Source organism: Oenanthe melanoleuca, chromosome Z, assembly GCF_029582105.1.
Source record: "Oenanthe melanoleuca isolate GR-GAL-2019-014 chromosome Z, OMel1.0, whole genome shotgun sequence".
NCBI classification, from domain to species: Eukaryota; Metazoa; Chordata; class Aves; order Passeriformes; family Muscicapidae; genus Oenanthe; species Oenanthe melanoleuca.
The window spans coordinates 16,889,021-16,915,498 of NC_079362.1; the positions used below are offsets into that span (position 1 = coordinate 16,889,021).

The following is a 26,478-nucleotide window of genomic DNA, read 5'->3' on the forward strand; positions in this document are numbered from 1 at the left end:
AGCTAATGCTTTTAAAAGCTGACCAGAAAGATCAGAAATTCATTTCTGATAAAGTGGCAGCAAGGTCGATCAGTCCCTCCACCATCAGAGAGCAGACTGGAAACAGACTGAGGGCAAGAACAAGCAGGAATTTGAGGGCAGTTTCATATCACAAATATAAATTCTGGGTTTAAAACTGATGCTGGGAGTAACAAAGATGCTGTTTGAGACTTTCCGTTCCCTAAAACAGAGGAGAGTCCTCCAGAGGCACTGGAAATGTAAGGTGCTCGACAGCTGACAATGACCAGCCACTGGACTCCTGCCACACCACCCAGAAGGTGGAGGCATTACAACTTCCTTATTGCTGCCATCAGCAACAGCCTGGTTATAAAAAGCAGGCATTTGTTTCTGTTATGGGCCCGGATGGTCCCACTTGCTGGAATGTCATGGTGAGCTGGGGGCAATAAAGGCGAGATCAAGCAACTCTAGACACAGAGATGTGAGGATTGGAGAAAAAAATCCTGTGGTTTTCAGTTACTTCTGCACCAATTGCTTTTTTCGTGACCAGGTGCAACCAAGGACCAGAGTTCTACACAGACACTCAGAAAAACTTGTTCAAACAGTGAGCTAACTGCACATTTTTCAGCATCCTTTCCACATCACAGAACACTGGCACGGTGCATGTTCTCTTCATGGCTGCAAACAGTCCACAGCTTTGTACCACAGGTGACAGCAGTTTTTCAACAACCATTTTACTTAAATAAGTATTTAAAAAACCTTCTAAGACCCTCAGATAGAAAATACTACAGGTGTATGTGCACAAGGAACGACTGCACTCTGTGTATAAACATTTGAGGTCCCTCTGAACATTGTGAACAAATATTGACACACTCAAGACAGCACAGAAATTAATCACTGAGGGCGGGTGGAGCTGGGCACTGTGTGCTGAACGCAACACTACCACATCCACACTACCCTTTGAATTGAATCCAGTTTGTGCTAGCTTCCACCTAGCACATACTTAGAAGCTCCAGGTCACTGTGCAAATGTGACCGTAAGTGCTGTGTGTTACTTCTTCTGATGTTGTAGTCCCTTTGCTATTCAATTAACTTCCAACACTTTCTAAATGTATCTCAGATTAAAAGTTGTAAGTCTGAATAAATTATTTTACAGTAATAGGTTATAAGCTTCTTAATAACTATTTAAAGTAATTCTTATCAGGCACCAACATTGAACATAGCATATTTCTGTGGAAATAGGGGTGGACAGGGAGCTGACTACATCTGCAGATGCAAGGAGCTTCAGTTTCAAACCCTGGGAGACACCTAGCTAGAAAAGAGGACATCCTTTTACATCATGGTGAGGGAACAGAAAGAAGAGCTGTCTAATGGGAACTAATATGTTAACCAGCTTGTTACAAATAAGGTGTTGTTGTTGCATTTGATACATGGTTGCCAGCTACATATATGGTTCTGTTCCTTATCCTCGTTACCAACTGGATTCTGTGCCCTCCACCCCATCTACACACCTCTGTGCTTTCCAGGTTTTGAGATCTCTGGAGGTTGCCCTTGTACCATGCTGTTTCTACGTTTGCTATTTTTGTTACATTAAAAGCCTTTATGTTTCGAGGCAGCTCTGTAGTTCCCGTCTCTCTGTCTATTATGCCACAGATTCCACGGCTGGCCCAGTCTTGTTATGGCCATATTTATTTCTGTTCTGGTATTGTTATAGCTGCTTGCTATTTTAAGAGTTGCAGAGATGTACCCAAACAGCCATGGGCTGAGAACAAAAAGCAGTTTGATATGTCTCTTTTCTTTTTCTTGAAGCACAATTTGACATCTAAGAAAAACTGTCAGCCACACGCTGAAGTTACAGTTGATTTTGACAACCAAAGACATGATTAAGAAAAAAAGAGTCAAGTTTGAATGAATCTAAGGCAATACTAAAAACTGAAGTCAGAAATTTTCACCTTAAATGTAGACATTATTGCATTTTAGTACTCTACCACATAATTTCTAAATCTTTTTTGTGCTTCAGAGTTAGTGCATGTATCCTTTATGCCTAAGTATTTACAGTATGACTCTAACTGAGAAGACCCATTTGACTGGTTTTCCCATCATATAGGCTGTACATACCTCAAGAGAAAATCGCATGCACCTTGCCAAAGGACAGAGATCCTTGGCAACAGAGGCTCATCTACTTGCACGTGAGCATTTGAGTATTGGAAGTCACTTTTTACATCTTAATGTCTCTTTTTGGAGGGTGGATTCCAAACCATCTGGGCTGTCCAGAGCACCAGCAGTAGGGAGATGAGACAATTGCAGATGAATGCTGGCTTGCTCCCTCAAGCATGGTGAACTCATTTTCCTCAGGGAATGCTGGAAGAATGTAGAGCAAGTGCTGCAGCTAAATTCATGACACCACACACTTGGACCCAAGAAATGGCTAGCAAACCTAGAAAAATCCTGTAAACTTCTAAAAATATTCTTGTATAATTACTGCTGCTGGGATCAGCATATTAGACACACCTGGGAAGAGAGATATGTGTTGACATGTGACTTAAGTTCTCTCCTTTCCCCGAAAAGCTGTAGCTGCCCCATTCCTGGAAGTGTCCAAGGACAAGCCAGAGAAGGCCCTGAGCAACCCAGTCTTGTGGAAGGTGCCCCTGCCCATGGCAGGAGGTTGGAACTAGATGATCTTCAAAGTCCCTTCCAACCCAAAGCATTCCACGATTCTAGAGTTGATGTTACAAAACCACATGAGCAAAAGCCATTACACTTATAAACCCTGACATTGCAAAGGCAAAAAAAAATCCCAACACCAAAAAACAGACAAAATTATCTGAATGGAGAATATTTTAACCAGCTCATACAGCCTGCCAACACTCCTCCTCAGACTGCTAGAACACCTTATTCAGAATTAAACACAGTGTCTCCTTACTTTCTGTCCTGCATTCTGAGGGTACTGCTGATATTCAAATAAACATAATACAATTTAAAGAGCGTAGACAAATAACCTCCATGAAGCACTGGTTTCCTCTAATTGTTTCCAAAATATTTATGGGTTTACGAGCTATAAAGAATGTCATGGAGTAGAGGTACATGAAGCTACATATTAGTTTGTTTTTACAACCTAAAATCGATACGTGAAAAAAGTCAGGAGTCACTGTGTCAGCACTGGGGAAACATTAATATGTTATGCAATTAATGTAAACTCTGCTTCCAGAAAGACAGCCCAAATTTTGTGACAGCACAAATAAAGCCTCTGCTCAATACTACCTACAAGTTTCAAAGAGACAAAACTAAAATCTTCCTGTTTTAAGAGAAAGTATAACTGCTGAGGCCCCAGCAGGGCCGTGATCCCAGAACACTTTCTCTCAGGATTGTTCTTTTCCAGCTCCTGGACTCAACAGTCCCCAGAGACAAGGGTGGAGTGCCGTGAGTCACACCTGTTCCAGCAAGGACAGCAACTGCACCACCCTTTCTCTATGGGATACATGGACACTTCTCAAGAATGACATATGTGGATCCCAGTGTGGATTTACAGAAAGCCACAGCAGGAGGTAGTTTTCCTTCTTTCAGTTCGCTTCACAAACCCTGCGGAATCCCTTCAGTCTCCATTTTCAGGAGGAGTATTACTCTTCTGTTCCCCAGACACCAAATTATTTGCCTGCCAAAGAAAATAACCTATTTCCATCATTAAAGGAAACAAAAAGAGCGACTAATTTAACAGTTCATATTCTTACAAATAAAACCAAAACAAAAAAAAAAAAAAAAAAAAAAAAAAACCAACAAAAGAGACATTCCAGCTGTCTGAGCAAAACAAGCTCTCATATGATTGAATTGATCTGGAGGGGCATGACAATGGTGTGGCACCTGTTGTAGCAGTATTGTTCTGATGTCTTTATAGGCCAGAACCCCCCAAAAGGTACAAAAAAACTGCATTTTTCATGAGAACCAACATGTACATCCCATCAGGCTTGGTTCTTACACCTCATACTCCTGTGCAAGTTGCAGCTGACTCATTTATGGACATGGTTAAATATTAAGAGTATCCACCTGATTCCAGTAGTTCATAATTGAACCCTACTTGGCATTTACTTTGCCACAAGGATTCCAAACACATAATTTTTATAAATTCTACGTAATATTCTTCTTAAATGTCATGGAGTTTTTCTGCCACTCAAGGAAAAAAAAAGCTCTCATGCTTTCTCAGATTTTGCTTTTCAACTAGTCTTTTCAAAAGACAAACAGAAAGCTTGTCTGCAGAGGTATCAAGCATAAATAAAGAAGGGAGTCATGGGGATTTTTTTCAGAAAACTACTACCAGCATAGAAAAAACCTGAAAAATCTCACCATGACCACTGCTAGCTATGATTATCTCATAGGCAACAGTATTTATGTTCTAAAATAACATGAACATGTGACTCTAACACTGCTTTAGTAGTGGTAAATACGTATGTGATGATATTTTCTATTATTTATGGTATGCCAAGCATTCTTCTTTTGCATACTAATAGTTTAATGAGTGATTAAGTGAGCAGTTGTAACAACACTGCCTTGCACTTGCAGAAGTATTTACACGGAAGAAGAAATGAAGCAATTACAAAAAAAAGTGCAGCTAATGGGTAAACTGAAAACTGACTATGTGGCTAGAGCACCATATCAACATTACCCACAGATGCATAAAATGTAACTTCATGTCTTCTAGAAAATCTCCATATTCTGGCATATAGCTGCATCCTCACTAGATAAACTTCAGGAAGCTCCTTCTGTACTCCACTACAACTTTTACAAGTCAAAAATAATGCATAAAAATGAGGAAAAAATTTCCATGTAGTCAAATGTAAAGTTTATTTTAACACAGTAACAACCTAGTGTAATACTGCAAGCTTTGCTGCTGCAGCGTCAGGCAACAACATTATTTGTGCCATTGTATTTTGTCAAAAAAATCCAGCACAAGAAGAGGCAAAACTGACTGAAATCTATTTGAACCATGTCTGTCCTACAAATTATTTTGATTAGGTCTACAGGAGGCCGCAAAATAAAGTTAAAAGCAGAGGTTCAAGTCGAGCGTCTTCACCTTTACACACCATTGCTATCACTTATGTGGCACCCTGGCACATTACAAAAAGAGGTATTTAGACATCATGGTGCATGTTTCGCAGTGCTTGTTAGGTTTTGCAAAGTGTGGCTTTGGCAGAGAGAAGGTAGAACTTCTTGGGTGCTTGGGATGAACCCTGCAGAACACACACCTTAATTATGGGCAGCTATTCAGTACCCGTCATGACAAGCCTGAAAATTGTCATATTAGAGTGTAACTCACACCATGTCTTGCACTGGCCCAGAATTCCCAGGAAGCTGCTGTACCTTATGGTTGCTCCCTGCAGCCGGTCAATTTTCTTGTTGAGCTCGGCAATGATGCTGTGCAGCTCCGTGATCCGCTCCTCGTAGCGCAGCGTGGTTCGCTCCTGCACATCCTCATGCTCTCTCATCAGGTGGGACTGCTCACACTGCAGCAGAGAACAAGGAAACACAAACGGTGTTATGGACAACTGCAGGGAGATCGGGCACAAGTGTGCAGTGCACAACATGGTGGTTTTCCTACTCATCAAATCAACAGTGCCTTAGCAAGAGAAAAGGACAGACACAAAACACTGACATGCAGGTAGACAATTACAATATTTGAGGAACTGAAAGACTATGCAGTGCACTTCTATTTTTGTTTTTTTTCCTAAAGACAAGCTGCCATTTCTGCTTGAAAAAAACCCCGCTATTTGCAACTCAAAATAGCTATAAATACATCATCTTTGAATCCTAGGATCTTCCTGATATGTTCTGAATTAGAACAAATCCTATGGCAGAAACTACATTATTATAAAGAAATCATACTTTGAGGTTATAACTTCTCCAGTGTAAGTACTTGTTTTTAGGTAACACAGCATATTTTTATTATGTTCGTACTATCCAGTAAAATGCTTATGATTTCAACAATTAAAGAGCTACATGACTGCTTGTTTTTTATATGTATCACAAATCCTCCTTTTTCCTTCCCACAGTATTTTAAATGTAGCCTCTCTGGCTTACTCTTCAGGCCAGCACACACTCTATTTCAATTACAGCAACCACTACAAACCACTGCAATTACAAGCCAGCACTGCACGCTGATTGAAGCTTCGCTTGGTAGTAGTTGGCAAGAGTTTAATTTGTAAAATTTTGCTTCTGACCCTCTTCTGTCAAGCCTCCTTGCAATCACACAATGCTGAGTACTACACTATCAAAAAAGAAGACTCACAAGCTACTAAATAGTATAAAACCCACACTCCTTGACTGAAGAGCTGTAAAACCCTAGCATTTCTAAGGGCCAAAATTGATTGTAATATTGGAGCTCCTTCAAAATTGCTGAATCAAACTGGTTTTTTTTTCAAATCAAGTAAATACTCTATATAAGCTAACTCACTAAACCCTTTGGACTATAAATAATAATAATAATGTACCCAAAGTAGTTGGTGTACCAGAATTTTCATAATTTGCTCCCATTTTTTTGGCCACTTACATTCACAGCTTGAGAACATCATCTACATAAAAACCTGCTTGAAAATTAAAATTTACAATAAGCTTCAATAATATTTTTATTTTGAACTTTAAATAAATTTATTCCACAATTTGTAACTTCCATGACTATGCACACTTAAAAGTAGCCCATACATCAGAGTACCCTTCCTCAAGACTACAACAAAATAATTTCTACCTTCAGCTATAGTAAAAATCACTTTCACCTACACTAAGAGAAACAGATCATATCATCACACTGCAAAGGAGATGAAAGGAACACATTTCAGAAAACTGATAATGTTTACCTGGCTGATGAAATTTCACGTTGACAACTGATATAGCTGTGGATGTATGTACATTATCATGACTCTTCACTGTAGGATCATTCTCCAGCTTATTTCTCACATTTCTACATCTTAACATTTTATATTTCTGAAGAAATACCATGGTTTTCAAAGTGCAGAAATAACAGAGAGAAAATGTTTCACAAAAGCTTTAGAGCAGATTTAGGCACAATAAAGAGTTGCTTCTTCAGCCTTTCTAAACTTGAATTTCCTCTGACACACATATATGCCCACAAATGCTACCTCAGCATTATCCAGATCAATCTGTTATGCATTTTTTTAAAAAACACTGATGGTTTTATTAGCTTTTAAAACAAAGGGATGTTTCAGATAGAGTGTAAAATAATTATTTCCAGACAATAAATATAACCCTTATCACAACAATTTTTGTCTTTCTAAGCTACACACTGAAAAGCAGAACTTGTTTATCTTGACTAAAGATATATGGACTTTTCCTAATGGGTCTCAGCCACATTATGATGTGATTTCTGTTTTCTCCAGTCATTTCTCAGTCACCATTTTTCAGGATAACATCATTCAGTGACAGATGTACTTCGTGAACAACCAGCAGAGTGGCAATAAAAGACAATAGCTTCACATTTGATTTTTTAAAGGAACTCTTGAATTATCTTACTTAAAAGCAACTAGAAAAGGCTGAAAGGAAACCTCTGTAAAAGATATGCCATGATGCTAAGGTCTGCTCTGTCTTGGAGGTGGGGAACAGAATTACACCACCTAAGATCTGGTCAGCCATGACAAGACTCAAGTGAAAACGGCAAAAGCATCCAAGCAACAGAAACATGGTTCAATATGAATACCAAAATGCAGCAGTGGAAAATTCTTGGTTATTCAGGATTCCTCTTTACTATGGAATATTAATCTGAAAATTTAGAAAGGAAAATAAAAAATGCTTGGTTTTCTACCCACTACTGAAGTTTTTCTCTGGGATACTGTGGCTGTTCACCATCCTCCTTAGTTTTTTCATGCTTTGAGTCTCAGAATAGCAATCTGCCACCAGACTCTACTTCTTTCCAAGGTGTACACATTCAGCTCTTAATATTTATTTGCATGTCAGTCACACAATTATATACCTTATACCCTTTTTATCATCTCTCTTCCAGCTCTTAAGAGCTCCAGTCAAGCCCCTTAAGAGGTCTAATTCTCTGAGAAAGCAAACACAGGGACAACCTACTGAGAGGCTGCAAATGATAAGCAATTAATTGCTGAGGTCAGGAGAGAAGTTTCTAGCACAGTTGTCAATATAAGATGAGAACTCTTGGTTGTTTTTTGGTACAGATTAAAAATTAACAACAGTTAGAGTCACCATTGTTTGACCTCTTGATGCTGGGAAACAACAACAGCAAGAAGTCTATGAGGGAGAGGATGATAAGAGAGAATATTTTAATTTAAGTTTATTGTCTGAACAAATTATTCTATTGCCTGTTAATGTACACAAATTCCTAGTGAAAGAAATACTAACAATGTATTAACTTATGTTCATCTTTGTATTAAATTTGCAGTGTTCAATCAGAGGACAAAAAGAAAAGAATTACTAGCAGCAGTGCTCATTGAGAGATGCCCCAGGGCCCCAGGCCCTGCAGAGACAAAACACTGGCTGTGGTGTTGTTCACCAAGAATACAAGTCATCACCTGAACAAGCCACAGTCATAAACCTGTCTAACAGGATTACAGAACTAAAAATCTTTGATCAACTAATACAGTATTTTAATTTGAGAGGAGTGGCAGATTTAAAAGTGGTAATCCATTAATCTAAATTTAAGTATAAAAACAAGTCTATAGTGGAAAATCCTCAATCACAAAAGCATGCACGGTCAGAATTAATTGTTCTGTGGTATGTATACTTAATGTGGAACATGAATACAAGCACATAGAATTAATCCATGTCAGATAAGGACATCACATAACAGAACAAGTAATTTCAATGTTCATCTGAACATCATGCATTTCTATTTCAAGTTTCTCTGTTAAATGAGAAACTGCAGCCTTCCTGTGAAGTTCACAGGTTCTTACATGTCTACAGAGAATGTTGCTTCTGTTCTTATATGTCTACAGAATGTTGGTTTTATTCTCATATTGAAACTGGGATGCTCCTCCCTATATTCTGAATAATCAAGAGGATGGCAAAGAATTATCACTGGACTAATGAGACTTACTGCTGTGACACAGAATCCAGAACAATACAGTACATGCTTAGTCTAGAGCTATTACAAAAATCTGAAGTAACAATGACTAAGCACAAAGAGTGAGAGAGCAGGACAACCTTGTGAAAGGAGATGAAATTAAAAGAAAAATACAGCAAGTGAATTATCTGTTCTTCTTGTACTTGCTGAAACATTTAGCATGTTATTAAATCCCATGCTCAATCACAGAATTGCAGAATTCAATGTCACAGGATGTTGGAAATGCCAAGAATGCAGATGGATTAGAAAGAAGATTATATAAATCCATGGAGGATAGGACTATAGAGGACTATGAAATGTGATGTGGCCTCCTGTTCACAGATGTTGGAAGAAACACAGGGGATATGAAGGAGAACAATTCTCTATGTACATTTCTTATCCTCTCCCTTCAGACTCTCACTTTATCACAATCAAAGCCAGGATAGTGTGCCACACAGAGCCAGTAGAAAGCACTACAATTCTCATAATCACAGAAAGATTTTTAGACGAAGACATTAGTTGTGGCTGACCAGTGTTTTACAGCATATTTCATTCAAGAGATCATTTTATCGCTAAACTGTACACTGATAAAAACACAGAGACAAAGAGATCTGCTCTGCTACTAAAATAATAGAAGCATGCAGAGAAATGCAGTATCTGATCTCCACAAGCTGCAGCTTTAGAAGTGAGTATGCTACAACATTCTCTGATCACCTACATCACTTCACAAAATCTTAAGCCCAGGCTGTCCAACTAGCTTTTTTCACCATTTGTCATCTATCACTTGAGTTGTGGCTCCCCAAATTACCTCCACCCTGCAAATCACTAATCCTTCCTTCCAAATGCCTCACATGCCTCATGAAATGATGGCAAAGGTATTATTGTTTTAAGAGCTATTTGCTCCAGAGAGCATTTACCATGCCAGCTAAAATGAAACTTGTGCTGTCTTTGAAAGTGCAGTCCAGATGCAGAATAGGATTTAATACTGACCCACTAGCATCTGAGTATGGCCATCCTAAACCTCAAACACCCCCTGTTTAATTTATGCTTTCTGAACCTCTGATTCACATTAGACAGAAGCTGTAGAGAAAAGAATAATGAATGAATCTCTGTGGAGTGGAAAGAAAAGTTTTAAAAATTATGTTAAGTGGCAGAGATACTTGGAATTCATGTAGTTAGAGAAAAAAGACAAGGTGCAGTGGTTTTACCAGTATATGTCTCAGTACTTAAACACTGCCAACACACTGAATATACGAGTTGTGTTTGTTTATTGATTTGAATCCTTTAAGAAAGATTTGTATTTTATTTAATACATATTAATTCTATCCTCTTGAGGGCTTTAGAAAAAAATAAACTTCCAAGAGAGAAATCATTAAACCTTTATATAAAGCTGGTCATTAAAATCACTTTTTAAATCTGAAATCTAGCTATCCTCCTGCTTTTCAGATACACCAGTTGTCTGCTCTTCACAGGTCAAGAGGCAGCGATCACTATCCTTGTATCTACATGGCTTAATATCAAGTGAAAAACCCCAGCACTACAAACCAAGCAGTATGTACACACACATATAATTGGTAACCCATCAAAGAAAACACCAAACAATCATGTGCTAACAGAGCACACATTAATTGGTATTAAGGACTGATCCTCAATCCCAGTTGTCATCAGTGTGTATTCGATACTGTATGGGAGCACCTGCAAAGCACTCTTCACTGGCTGAGAGATAATATATGTATTTTTAAATAAAGACCCAGAAATAAAAATAAAACACTAACAAAAACCTGTGGTTAGCACCAGACCCTCCAGAGCTATAAATAACAATAAAGTAAGCGCAATCACGCAGAATAATGTGGATCATCTGGATACAGTGAATCCATCTGAGAGTTTAATAATTGTCAAATGCAGCCTCATATCAAACTGTAAGCCAGAAAGAGGACTCTACCCCAAGAATATCCAAAGAATGCTACAGAAATTAGAAAAGGCTCTCAGGATTATAGCTGATAAACTATGTTAACTCCCAGCATGGCTGTGGCTCACATATCGAGGGGAATAAAAACATGAAAGTGATTTTATCTGGATGTTACATTCATGGTCTGCAATAACAGTATCACTTACAAGCTCATAAATCTTAAAGGCAGCTGAAAAAAACATTAGGGAAGGCAGGCAAAGGCCAAAATAAGGGAGGACTGAAGTAAGAGCCTGAAAATTGAGACTGCTAAACACTCCTATATTTGGCTTCAATTTAAGTAACACAGTTGAAAGGTCTCATCAAAACGCACTAAATACTAAATACTGAAAACTTTAAATCTGCAAAATCACAGAATGGCTAAGGATGAAGGGACCACTGCAACTTACTAACTCAGGGCTCCCTTACCCAACCCAAGACCAAGGCCTGGGTGCCTTGAATACTTTCAAAGTTGTAGATTCTACAACATCTCTGAGCAACAAATGAAGTGCCATACTTTACAGGACAAAATGCTTTGATTGTCTCTATCCAAGTATTTTTAACTAGTTTTGAAATGTTAACTCCTTATAAAAGGTATTTGATACAATGGCAGAAAAGAAAATATTAAAAAAATATATTTTTTATATATATATGAAAAATACAGAAGAGAGAAATATTGAAAAAAAGAAGTTCAATTTTCCTTGCTGCATTTGCCTTTATGTAAGAGCTATGAAAGCATCAGAGGACATCAGCAACCTTATTCTTATTTAACCCTTTGGCTCTCCACTAGCTGTGTTTTCACAATTCTACAATTCTAACTTGCTTACTGGAAGCTAGACCACAATTTCTCACATAACATCAAACCACTGAAAACTGGCAATAACTTATGATAAGTGTTAATTTATGCTGTTTTTAAATGTGACCCAGGAGTGCAAGGCTCTGCAACCAGTTACCTAATCCAGTGAGAGCAAGCTGTAATTCTTATATTCTGCAATAATTCAAAGCACTTGTTGCTTATATTGACTTCAAACGAAAATGTATCTGATTCATTTTCAGGGCTTTTTTTTAGAAGAATGTCCTCAACACATAAAAGATATAACCCATGGCAACTATGTGTCTTGCAGTCTCAAGATTCGTTTGACTTGTGACATTGTTCAGTACCTTCTTCTCTCTCTGAGGAACAAGGACTGCACAAAACCAAGGACCATCTTCAGAATCTTGAACTACTATTCCTCACCTGTGCTTTTGCCAATTTCTTTTCCAACAGGTCACGCTCCTTTTCTGTTTGTTGTAGACGCTTATTAAGCTCCGCGATGTCTCCCTTTAATGAAGCCAGGGCTGCTAAATGAAGCTGGAAGACAAAGAGGAAAGAAACAAATTAACCAATTCAGAAGCCATTTAGCACTAGAGAAGAGATAGTATTATACAGCAACTATAGTAACGCTGGATTTCTGTAGTAGTTAATAAGAACTTCAGTAGAACAAAGTCTAAAAGAAAACCACATACAACTAACAATTTAACTACTAATTTTAACATGGAATTTTTATTTCTGGGAAGCAAACACATTCCTTCACTATATCCTTTATAAGGATAAACACAATGAGGAATAATTCAGCTAGAAATGTGTAGATTAGTTCTAACGCTAGTTCATTAAGACATAGCCTGAGCTGCACTATGAAACCTCATATTAAATGTTAACTAAGATTTGCATTATAGAATGAGGTGCACCACGTTTTGATGCCTTTAGACATATAGAGGTTATCAGTTTGGTGAAAGTGGATAGCTTAATGCAAAGGATTTGGTTTTGTTATGCAACTAATGCTTACTCCACTGCGAGCTACTCTTCTGCAGTTGTTCTCAGCCTCATGCTAGTGAGTTTCAATGATTCTTATCTCTAACCCACACATGAAGAACCTGAACTATTTTTCTTTCTACAGCAGATCCTTTTGATGAAAGATACTGTCTACACTTAGCCGATAGCATGTGGAAACATATATCAGGCTAGGATAGCTCACAACATTGAAATTAGGTTAGCCACACAACTCAGAAACCAAGAACAGTTCTTAAAAGAATTGTTCCCACTCTCTTCTTGTCCTTAAATATCCCATTAATCATTTCATTAAAGCTATCAGCCAGAATTCAACACTAAGTATTGACAACTCCAACTGTAAAGTCCAGGAGGAGAACTAATCACTAGCCCTGAAGAGTTTCTTCACAATAGGAAAAAACAGCTTCAAGTTATATTGGGTATGAAAACAGAAGTGACCTTTCACACAAGATCAAGCAACATAGCAAACACTGCTCTGCTGCCAAGATTCAGGCTGAAATACAAATCCTGCTTCTAATCCTCCACCCACTTTCAGTCCCTCAGTCTGATATTCTATTGGGTGAGTCACCTAAAAGTGATTTTTCTTGTTTAATTTACAATGAATCAGCTAATGAGTCCTATTTTGATATAAATTCTACCTTTTATAATACTGGAAGCCAGCAAAACCATAGCTGTTTTCCCATTCTGATGTGTGAAAGCAGCTGCCTGCCAGCAGATCAGCTTCTCAGAGACCAGATCATTTGGGAACTGCTTCTACACATACAGTATTCCCATTGTTCATGAAAAAACTCTGCATTCTAGACATGAAAGATAATTTTTAAAAGATAACTGGAGGTGAATTCTGCCTTTTTAAACGCTGTGTAGCTAGTTATTCACCTTTGAGTCCAGTCAACAGGGTTTTTATTACATCAGCTACAAAAATACCTTACATGCAGTTATTTGTTTCAGTACAAATATATACACACAATTTATGTTGTAAAACATTGAAGATTCTCAAGTTAGCTTCATTTTTCATGTAAAAACCCAGTAACTCAGGCTTGCTATGGGCATATCCTACACAGTAATAAAGTATGTACACTGAAACCTCTTAATAAACCCATAAACATCCTGAATACCTTTAAATATTTTTGACTTTCAGCAAAAGGCCTCCTTCCTACCACAGGAAACTATGCACTGATTTTACAGTGTGGAGAAAAAAAGAACCAGACCAATTGTACCAATCTGTTCACAACTTGCTTCCAATTTTCAGGAAAGATGGTGAATTTTGAAGCCACTGTTTCATCTTATTCCCACAACAGAGCGGAATTGTTGCAATGAAGCTCACAAGTTTGTTCATCAGAATGTGCATCCTTCACCACAGCTTTCAAATAGTACATGAAAAACATCCACAATTCTCCAAATTGAATAAAACAATGCTACATAGTCAAGTATCATTCCCTTTCATACATTGTAATTAAATGATCACCACCTGTGCTTTTAATTAAATACAAGACTAATAATGCCCATACACATGGCCTTGTTATATAAAAGGACAACATTAATTTGAAAATCTCAATGAAAAGCAACTTGTTCTCTGAACAGTGGAACTAACAAGGCAGACTTTCAATGGATTTGTCTTTGTCCTCTTCACCCTCTGCAGTCAGCTCAGCTGTTCTTCATGCTCCCTAGCACACTGCAAGCTGGGTAAAAAACAACATGAATTGTGCCTGGTTTTACAGCAACCCCGCTGCCTGACCTGGCACACTCTGTCAAACATGGATATCCAATATGCGAGCTACATCCACCTCCAATATAGCATCTCTCTTCTCCAAGTAACCAAAACATGGCTTTATTAATGACAATGAAAACTTGTTGCATCTTTTGATCATCCAAAATTACCATTCCATTATTGGACTGTTTTAGTTTCCAAGTGCTAATAAGACAATAAATTAAAAAAAAAAGAACTTCACTGAAGGGCAGATTAAGCAAAAAGAAGCTGTCATAAAAAAGGAGGGCTGCTTGTGGTACTCTAGTTTGATGTGCAAGTCATGCCTCCAGCTCTACTGCAATATGTAAGGTTAACACATCCAGTATAACTGCGTATTAATGGCAGAGTCAAGCTCTCCTCTCCAATTCATTAAAAACATGTTACATAATCATTGCTGCACTTTCCCTTAAGGTGTGAGCGTTCCCACAGACCATGCTTCCCCACGTACTTGTTTACCACAAGGCAGGTGGGAACTGGAACATGATCTCTGGATGTTGCCTCAAAGAAGGAAACATCAGAGCAAAGAGCTACAGTCCATGCAGAAGTATTCTTGGTGAGCGAAAAACAAAATTCGTGTTCAGAAGTCAAGTATAATAACCAAATCATTAAAATCATTAAAAAATCTCAAAAGTAAGTCTACCACAACTGTAAGTCTGTGAAACCTCTACAAGATTGTGACAACTGACAAAGAGAGAACATGGGTAGCCACATGGCAGACTGTTTTTTTTCTCTCCTCAGCAAACAATGACAGATAAGGCAGAGTCACTATGACTAACATTGATACCATACATTTATAGTTCAAAGTGGCATGCCTCTTAATGACACGAGATTATGAAACACATAAAAAACTCATCACTGTGCAAAATTAATACAGATAGAACAAAGATTTCTGCTTGTACAAGACAAAGGTCTGAACCTTTAGGCAACAGACTGCACAGACTACCACATACAGAGAAAACAGTCAACTCACATAGCTTGTGCTGCTCATAAACTTTATATTGATCCAATACATCTACCTGAATTCCATCAAGAGAGAAACCACTGCTGTGATGCTCAGGCACCCAAACTGTCCAAGAGGACATGCAGGATCAACATGTGAAAACAAAGGTGAGAAGGGTCAGACTAGCCAACCAATTTGCTTCTCTACCATCATCCAAGAAAGAAAATACATTAGATGCACAGTATAAATATAAAATTAATTACCTATCTTAACTAAGAAGCTACAGTTTTCTTGAGCTTTTATTCAGTGACAACAGGTTGCTTACTGAAACATATACTGAAACCACATGATATACCAAATATTATCCTGTCATATTCTAATATATCAAATATACAATAACAATTATTATAAGATATTATTAATATAAAAAAATAAACTGCATAGTACACCTTTGCTAAAATGCAAACCAATGTGCAGCTAAGTTTTGAAAGGTACCATAATTATAAAAACATAAAAACAAGTTTAGGAAAAGCAACTTCCTGACCTCTGATCAAGCTTCCTTTATGAATGCAGTTTCTTCCTCATTATTCACCTGCTTCTACAAACACTTCACACAATACTGCAGGTATGATATGTAATGCCTATTTTATTTTGTACCATGTTTTCAAGACTGCTTTTGGTGCTGTGAAATATTTTCTCCAGGAATTAGGAACATTTGTGGGCAGTCAGATTTCTGAAGAATTTTGTGGGAAACAAATACAGAAGTGGATGGGATAGTAAGATGAACTGAATGCCAAGGAAGCAGGTAACTACTGTACTGTTGTACACACTGCTAGAAGTGTTCTGAAGCCAAGAACAAACCAAGAGAATAACACAAAGGGCAATCAAAGAGGGTGCTGAAAAAATGATAAGGTTAAAGCCCTGAAAAGCACTAAAATTACTATTATGCTTTTCTCAGCCATTATGAAATGTGATCCTCACCACTAAATCTGATCCACATTTTTCGTTCCCTCAGCCTGGAACCAGACTAATTAAACCATATTGCTAAAACTTGTTGTACTGACTGCACATGTGTGCTATTTTCAACAGAGAAATTACAAAAAAGACCTATGCACATAATTCTCTGTGAAACTGAAGTACTAATCTTACCTTTTTCCTCTTACTTCCTGTACTCCTCAGCTACAGTACTGCTGCACACCAGTTTGGGAATCGACGTTCAGAAAGGTAACATCTGACATAACCAGGGAGCCATAAAATCATACCAAATTATAGACCAATACAAAGCAGCCAAACACCAAAAAATCAGTTTATTTGTTCTGTATGTGTCCTCTGCAGCTGCTCAGTAAAGCCTTATCATGGGAGAAGGATCACAGATGGGCCAGGGTGATGTGACCGTGAAGCTCAGGAAGTATGTGGCTGGGTGGGACTGAACACAGCTGTTGCAAAAAAAGCTGACTTGATCTCAACACCAAGAGGACCTGAGGGTCGGTTTCGATTTAGATAAACAACTATCAACAGCTGAAAAAATCAGCTGGTGTGTACTTCTCCCCAAGCTCATTAAGAGTGTGAATGTCTCCCTGAGTCAGCCAGGCCAGTGCTGGGTGTTATACATGGCTCAGCCCAAAAGAAAAACTACAAAAACATAATCAACTGACAGAATTTCAAAGCGAGTAATGAGTCGGAGCCAGTTTCAATTCACACATTTACTCCTGGCAAGGCCAGGGATGTCCAGGGTGGTGGGAATGATTACATTAGAGAGAGGCTAGGAACCACGCTGGTGGTGTGATCGAGCTGTGCACTGCAATTGCTCTCCTCTGCTGTGTTTGACTTCTATCTGTGTTCTCATTGTGTTTTATGTCATGATGCTAAACAGAAATCCCACGTACCATCAACTATCTTCAAGTAAAAAAATATGATGTTAAACACCACACCTTCCACATGTGGAATGTCTAAAAGAACCTGGTCAGAGTACTAGGGTCTGACATTTTCTCCTCTTTATTTCCTGCTGGTATTTTGCACAGTTTAGTGCAAATAATCCACAACATGGACACTTTCTATGTCTTGCAACTACTTATTTTAATGATGGGCAGTATGCATAAAAACATCTGATTAAATACTAAGAATGTTGTCTCTCTTCTGAAAACTTTTGAATTCTTTTGTTATCAAATTACACTAGACATTATGCTGGATTTGAAAACCTGAGATGCTTCCTAATATGAGAGATGGTAGGTGTAGAGGACAACACAGAAAATAAAAGTTAAAACTCTAGCTTACAATGCAGAAAGGGCAAAAGAACAGATGTCTATCTATTGTATTTTCTGACACCTTTCTTCTTCAAGGGAAAGAGGGATTGCAATCAAGGAATGAAAAAGTTGGTAATGTAAGTTCATAGTGAAAAACACATCTAAAGACAGAATAATAAAACCTGCAGTAATCTCAGGGCTGTGGCTGTGCTGTGACTGCTAACTTTCATAAATGACAGTACAGAACAGTATGAGGGCTGGTCCGGGGAAAGCACAGACAAGGCTGGCACTCACCTGCTGAGGTGAATGAGAACCTTTCATGCTAAGGCATGGCAGATATACTGAAGACATGTGAACCAAGTACAGAGAAAAAAAACACTACATAGAACAGAAAGCGTGAAAGAAATCACAGCACTGCTTCACACAACTAGGAAAAAAAACAAACAAAATGAAACAAAAGTCAAGGCAAAGCTTAAAAATCTTTCTTAGAGAGAAGTTAACAGATACTAAACTCTTGTTTTTGTAGATAAAACTCCAAGGCGCTGTGAGGTTTACGTTTTATCAGGACCACAGATCAGCAGCACTTGCAAACAACACTTCCTTGAAGTGATTCTATATAAACGCACAGCTACTTTCAACTATTTTTCTTCTCTGTCCTACACAATTTTCAAGCCACCTTTGCAAAGCCACAACCCACAAAAGGTGCATTTTTTATGATCCCAGTGATAAAATAAACATAATCAAACTCAGTTTCTGTGAATTTACTGACAAAATGAAAGGCAAAAACATAAAAGAATAACCATATCCCAGAAGCAGTGACATGACAGATCGATACTCCCCAGACATTTTCAGCAGTATGATCTCTACAGCACAGACCTGAAATACCACTGTCAACAGCCCTGTGCATAACTACTCAAGGAAAGTCAAAATGACTAAAAAAGTGGTACCACTGAATTGCTGGATATGCTTACAAAAATGCCCTAAATCTTTGCCCAAAACAACTGTTATGTACTAATAAAAAGCCTACACATTTTCAAATTGACATATAAAATGGACATTTTATGACTGTGCTTCTGAGGCAATTACTGTCATATTAAACATTAGACAGTTACTTCATATGCTTGTGCAATACCAAACAAATAATGTGCCAACACTAGCCAGCATGGAGCCATTCAAATTCTAGAAAAACAAAGACCAAATTTTTCTAAGATACAGTTTTAATTTGAAAAATCTGCAGAACATGTTTTCAATCTGCTTGTATCATTTATAAACAATTTCAACTGAAGTTGCTTGGGGTTTTTTAAACTAAAAATTAACATTTGCAGGCATTTGTAAATATTTCAAAGTATTTCATAAAATAAACCAAAAAACTATTCCAACTAAATCAAAGCAAAAAAATGTTCCATAAAGAAAATACACTAAAGATTGTTTAAAAAATACACAGAATAGGTAAACTAATGCTATTCTGGTGAGCAGGGTCAGTTTTAAAATATATTAAAGGAAAAAACAAAGAATGCAACCATGGAAGATTTTCCTTTGAAAAATTAATCTGGCAATCCACACTTCATGAATGGACCATGGTGCTAATTGCACTTCTGAGTATGCCCGAGGCCTAGACTAATGGCTCTACTTCTATTAAAAAGGATGTTCACAATATCACTGAAAAGAAAATTCTAGGTGACATGAGAAGAAAAGTCAAATAGTGAGACCTAAAAATAACAAAAGGAGACAAACACCTGAATCTGGGGACTGCAGAAAACAACTACACATTGGAAAGTTAACTCATTTGGGATTCTTAAGAACCTTTCATGTGGCATTGCAGGGCAGCCCACATGAACACACTGATGGCCCCAGAGCTGGCATTTACACTGTGCAGGAATGGTCAGCCTTGTTTTGCCTTCCAGAGGAGGAACTGGTGGCTATTTCCACTCCCACTGAAGTAGCAAAGCAACAGTAATGCAGGGTATGAAAATGGTGTTATGGAGAGACTAAACTTAGGACAAAATACTGTCTTCGCTTCTCAACATATTGCAATCACAGCCTTTCTTTAACGAAAAATTAAAAAAAAAATACTACAAAACTATGAGCTAGGAAGGGTCCTAGATAGGTCCTAGGTCCAGTCTTAGAAGGATTTTATCTCCCTTAAGGGAATTCATCTAGCATTCTAACTCACTTTACACTTACTCTCAACATAATTTAAGTAAGGCAAATTATCTCTTTATCACTGTACTAACGGAAAGAGGAAGAGACTTATTTTTTCCTATCTTCTCTTCTGCCCAACATCCCCAGAGAAAATCAGCAAGGTTCAATGCAGGTCCTTTTCCCTTGAAATCTTAGGATGCCAAACTAATTTTCTCTGTTCCTTTCCATTTTTTTTGAGGTGATGGGCACTCTATTTTCCCCTCAGAAATTAAAGGAGTAAAAACTAATTCCAAGAATACACTTCACTCAATCCTTTGCATTTAGCATTATGGTGACCCCCAGTCCAATGCTGGCTGCAACATTCCAGACAGGGCATAAGTCCATCCATATCGGATTGTTCACCAAGAGCTCTATAATTTTTTGTAACAAGTGAACTTCCTCCTTCACCCTCAGTTTTTTCTGACAGACAACAATCTAGATCTTTCAAAATAGAGATGACGATTCAAGAACCACTCAAACATCAGACACTAGTTATTATGCTAATTTAATCATAATTTACTAAAACATCCCATGGTTCTTGAGCTCTTTCCGAAAACTACCTCAAAATAACTTCTGATTTTCAAAGACAGGACTGTGGAATAGAACTAAAGCTTACTTATAATGGTACAAAGGACCTCTGTGTCCAAAACGACCCACCTGATCTGCTGTCACCATAAATTTAGAGAAATAAGATCTCTATTGCCAGGTCAAATCAGCACTTTGTTTCCACCATAAGCCATTAAGAAAATCGACCCAAAACCAACTCAACCCAGAAAACAAACAAAAAAAACCCCACCAAATCCTCTAGGATGTACTTGTCCAATTATTTGAAAGTCACAGAAAGAAAACATCTCTCCAGCTTTCCTTAGTCAGCTTATGCCCTAAAGAGCTTTACATTAGAATTTTCATTACGTAACTTCAAAAAGTACAGCTCTAAAACGATTTTTAGAAGCAGCTGTTAACTTTGTTAACTTTGGAACTCCCAGATGTGACAGCAAAACCTTCTGGATGTGCATGTTCTTATTTAAAAAAACACATTCAGTACAGTTCTTAATTATTTCATCTTACCAAGGTTAGCTGCACCTCTGAGACCTTCATATCCCCTTCCCTCCTCCTTTAAGCTCTGGCCAGAAGCCACTCCCTCGTCCCTCTTCTGATGGCCACTCCTTTCGGGAGCCCTAGCATCCCTAAGGGCACCCACGAGTCAAAGCTTCTCCAGGGTGAAAAAGTGGAAATGAAGCTGAGGTTTCCAGTGACCTCCCAGCTTACAGTGAAGTAATGATTTTTAAAATGCTTTTTAAAAGAAAACATATTATAAGGGTTACAGGATTTTAAGTATCAAGCACCTCTACACTCCTGGCTGTAAATCTCACACTAGTCCATGCTATATCCCTAGGTAACTGTCTCACTATTGAATGTGAATTCTTAGCACAAGCAACTGTCTCCTAGACCAGAACTTGCCATTTTAGGCAGAAGTCAGGTTTTTTGCCCAGTCATCTTCACAAGCCAACCAAAACTCGATGCACAACTTCTCCAATGACAGTTAATTTCATCAGACTTAATACAAATCTTAGGCAGGAAAATTACTTTTGCTACTACAACTTCATCTCCTGCAGGAAGTTTCCAAAATTTCCTTTTAGCTCCATGCCATAAACCTTTGTGAGAGTTATCTTTGAGTATTTCTCTCTTAAGAAATGCCCAGTACATTCTAGCATTTTCAATCACAGGTCCTGCATTTTTCACTGCCTCTCTTTCTTATTACCTGGTCAATACACCTGGAAAAGGTGTCTAATTTTACTGAAAGCTTTGCAAATGGATGGCAAACTGCAGGAGCAGTTAGCATTATTTCCTGCTGAGGTTTTCCACTGCATTGGATGTTATTATTTAAATTATAATTTTAACAAATTGGATACAAAACAATTACTGTTGCAAAACGCAGCCCTGATAAGGCTGTGTGATGAGTAATCTCTAAGAGCATATTACAAAGAAGTGAGTACATCAACAGTTACTACAACACTGCTAGAGGAGTGTTTTTACAACAGAAAAAGCTAAAAAAACCATCCACTCATCTGGATTTCAGTACATCAGCAAGTTTTTTTATATTTATATAAAGATTCCTAATGAAAATATACAGAATAAAGAAAAGTCTCAAGCACAATTCCTACGCTCTATCCTAACAACTCTTTTGATACCAATCTCTTACTGAAAAATTCCACTTAAAACCTCTTCTTCTAGCTGGAAAAACATGAAAACACAATTTGCATCACTGAAAATCACTAGAGGGTTTTTTTTCTTTGCAAGATAAAGGCAGTATCAGAAAACCAAGAAACTGAAAATGGCCTCCACCACTTTCATCTCCAACTGATACCAGTTATTTGAACGTTCGTATGTAGTGCTTGTCACCAGAAAACTTAATGCGAGATTTTTGCATGATGACTCAAACTCATTTCTAGATAGCAACTACCTTTGGAATGAAGCAAGCCGCACAAAGATATGCCATTCATGAACCACAGCTGTTCAAAAAAACTCAATTGCATGAATATATTGTTCTTTTCCAGTCATATGGCTTACACTTTAAACAATAGAACCTCCAGGTCACAAACTAAGAAGGTGAAAATAAACATTGATTAGTGTTTATTATCAATTGCACTAACACAGATAAATCTGCAGCACTGGCAGACCTCAACATGCTTACTGAGTAACTATTTGTATAGGTAAGTTTTTTAGTATTTCAGTAACACCTGGACATATTACTCCATTCCAAAGAACTGTTTTGTTTTTGTTTTTTTTTTTTTTGTCACGCACTGGACTAATAACCCAACACGGTATCTCTGTCTGTAGCATCAGGAACAACATCTTGTTCAAGTGGCTTCATACTTTTTCAGCAAATTTTTAACAGGCTTCTCCCAACATAAAAGCAAGTGGCTGTAAAATTTGCAGAGAATCAAGTGTCTGTAGCCTGACAAAACCATGCTAGAGCATTTGAGTCAACTGGTGACAACAATTTGTTAAGATAGGATTAAAAGTAATTCAGAGGCACAGACAGTAATTATGACCCTGAAGCTACTCAAGTGCTCATAAATGCAATGGTTAGAATTCAGCCCAGTTCAAAACTGTGTCTGCAAAACTCATGGGAAGAAAAAGGTGTCTGGAAAACCCTGCTATGAGATTAAAGGTTTTGCTCCTAACCTCTCCTCCCACAATGACCGGATTTTCTTTCTTCCTTCACTGTACGTTTAGATAGAGGTCTGACAAAAGAACTTCAGTTTTTCCTCAAGTGAGGATGTCTCTATTTTCTTTTTCAACTGGTATAAAAAATATTCTCTTGTTCATCAAGAAGAAGTGTACAACAATATTCTAAAGCATCAAAAACTTCTGCAAACGAAAAGTCATTTCCTAATCACACGATTTCATATTTGGGTTAAGACTACTCATTTTATCTGAATTTTACCCTGCAATTTTTCTGCAAAAGAATAAAAGTGACAATTCAAATGTGTTTATTAGAGAATTAATCTTCACTTGTATCTACACACACTCAAAATTTAATTGCACTTACTGAAATTAGAGGTGCTTATAATTATCAAACTTGAAAACTTCAGTCACACAGAAAAACAGCAATTGCTCTAACGTTTTGAGATAAATTTATAATGTATCCCCAATATTATGTGTTTGTCTCTACCAAGCCCAAAGCAGATTCACTTCTTATCTTGAACTCTGAATGCCAAATTCAACCATGTATTTCACCCATGCAATCCTATTAAATAAACAGGAGTTGCATAGATATTTATGAGTCCAGAGCATGGTTCCATGGAAAGTGCACATCCCCTGAGACTGTCGTTCTCTCCTTGAGTGTAATTTTCTCTGCTTTAAATCATCAAATAATAACAGAAAAAACATTACTAATTCTCTAAGGATGTCAGGATAGCTCAGAAAGTTGCTTCTACAGTATTTTGATAAAATACATTTTTTATGTTTTTATCACACAAATGCATGTCCACATATGCATATATGAAAAAAGGAAATCAGGGGTCACAACAAGGCAGAATTTATAATTTAAAGGCATTGTATGTGTCACACTTCCACTTAACACTTCAAAATGCCTGCATCCTTCTTATGACCACTTTCACTAACATTCACTCACACAAAAAGACTCACTGTTAGCTTGACATATAAAGAGCTTTCAAGCAGTAACTGGCACAGCTGTAAATCTACACAAGGCTCTACAAGTAAATCTTGTGCTCTCAGCTGCCAATATAGAAACATGAATCTTAAGAAGAACATAATGCAGTACCTCCTTATCCATTTAAAGTAGGGCAAATATTTTACTCATGTTAATTGTCCTGACAGAAAAGGATCAACAGTGCATTATTTCATTTAACACATGGCTTATTTTTCACCCCTGAACAGCACATAGGCCAAAGAATTTGCTGATTCTGAAGTTGTAAAGCTATTCTGTATTAATTCTTCATAAAAATTGTACCTCATTCATACAGCATTCTTGTCTGAATCTTTATACAGGATGTGACATATACTCACATAATCTGGTAGAAAGAAAGTGGAAGTTACTTTTCTCATTTTCCATGGTTTCACCATCTGTGTAACAGAATACTTCACAGTTCAGGTGAAGAGTTACATTGGAGCACTTTTTTCATTCAATTTCATTTACATTCTCAACAATTGTTTCTGTGGGCTCTAAAATCTTGACATCAAGAAATGTAATAAGTAATGTAATTTTAAGAATGGAACAGTAATGACTTTAATATAACTGAAGAAAAAAAATTAAATCAGTTTTCCCATCTTAAAGCAGATTTCTGTGTCAAGAAGCATTCTAAAGAAGTGCTGTATCAGATCAGACCACAGGCTGACAGTCCAGCATGCTGCCTCAGAGTGGCAAATCAGAGAGAAGTTGAAGAGAACATGTAAGAGCTAGGTTCACACCTGTGAAGTTTCTCAGGTATTGCTTTGCATGTTGTGTACCTCAAGGATAACTTTTGTCCCTTTTCATCTTCTTCGTATCACTCGTGAATTTACAATACTTTCTCAAAACGTGTACCCCTTTTTTTCCTTATCATCTGAGGCCAACATGCCCTAATCTAACAGGACAAGCTCTTCCACTCTTGATCCCCCTGCTTGACAAATCACAGCCCTGTGGGACAGTGCCTGGCTGCACAGCCGGCCACGCTGAATTTTTGCTGTCAGCAATCTATGCATATATTACATCACTGACTTCCATCACATTAACAATCTAGCCTCCACATAAGCAATTCTTGTGTTCTCAAGTATTTCTCCTGGGTATTCTCTGCACTGAGAATTTCAAACCTGACTATCCTCCCTGCCAACCCCACCCCAGATAACTATCAATTGCAGGGAAAAGCGCTGGTCTTTAGGAGAAAGCAGTGGGGAAGGGCATTAGCAGTTCCTGCTTCATGAAGTGAGCAGTCTGTGTCTTCAGCTAAAGCATTTCTGGGGATTTTTTGTGTATGAACGCTGGTAACAGCTGCTGGTATACAAGCAGGAACATGACATGTCTGAGCACACGACAGGGTGTCTGAAAGAAGGCAACTTTCAAGTGATGACATCATGGCATGTAGCAGAGATAGCAGTTTCCCAAATTATTCATATTCTACAGAGCTGTGGGTAACTTGGCTCTTAGGCAGCTGACTTCAGTGAACCCAACTCCTACTTTCATATTCCTATTTTGACAAATACCATCGGAAGTGTGCACTTCTGGTGAAGCACTGCCACATACACCCAGTATCCGTCCTGAGCAACCTCCCCACACCTTCCAACAGAGCCCACTAGCTCAGCTAAGCGCGCATTTACACAGCTATACTGTTTCAATATCCAAGCTATACCTACACTGTGCCATGTTGACTTAGCTGTAAGCCTTGATGTTGTTCACAGAGGGAGGTCAAGGGCTCGCAGGTGAGCTGCACCCGCTCCTCCGGTCTGCAATTCCAGCTAAACTCTCCCTTCCTCCACTCCCGCCTGTTGTGATTTCTACCCTCTCCGGGGTCCCGACATAAGATACTTTTGTATGCTCTTTTTTTCTGGATTGTTTATTCCCTTCCCCACATACCATTCTCCTCCTGTTCCCTCCCTTCACCGAAGCTGCCAGCAACTCCTTGTGCAGCCTAGAGCCTGCAGTGCAGCAGCTGTTTCTATTCAGCCCTGCAGTCCCTCTGAGGATGGAATTAGCCCCTCATTAACCCTCTCCCTCCTGCTGTTATGCATCGATGCAGCTATTTAACTAAGTGCAGGGAGCAATTAATACCGTCTCTGCAGTCACCATTCCTGCCTCCTTTACCTGCAATGCTGCATGTGCAGCAGCATACTCAGCTGCCACAGGTACCTAAGTCCCAGAATATAACAGCAAGAGGACTCTTTCTAGAAATTAAGGTAGATAAACAGATATTTTAAAAGAGACTATGTGACATAGACTATGACATGAGACTATGCTTTACAACAGCAAGTTTTAATACAAGCTATTGCTGGAAAAAAGCAGCCAATTCACAAAGTACCCTGTTCTTTCTTTAT

At 38.0% G+C, this 26,478-nt stretch overlaps 1 protein-coding gene across 1 annotated transcript in view; it reads right to left on the reverse strand.

The window, feature by feature from the left end:
- The window catches only part of MCC (MCC regulator of WNT signaling pathway), a 191,392-nt gene that overhangs the window by 55,363 nt on the left and 109,551 nt on the right, over window positions 1-26,478 (reverse strand). Inside the window, 2 exon segments of the mRNA XM_056513614.1 lie at window positions 5,349-5,491; window positions 12,240-12,353. Coding sequence (XP_056369589.1) covers window positions 5,349-5,491; window positions 12,240-12,353 — 257 coding nt within the window.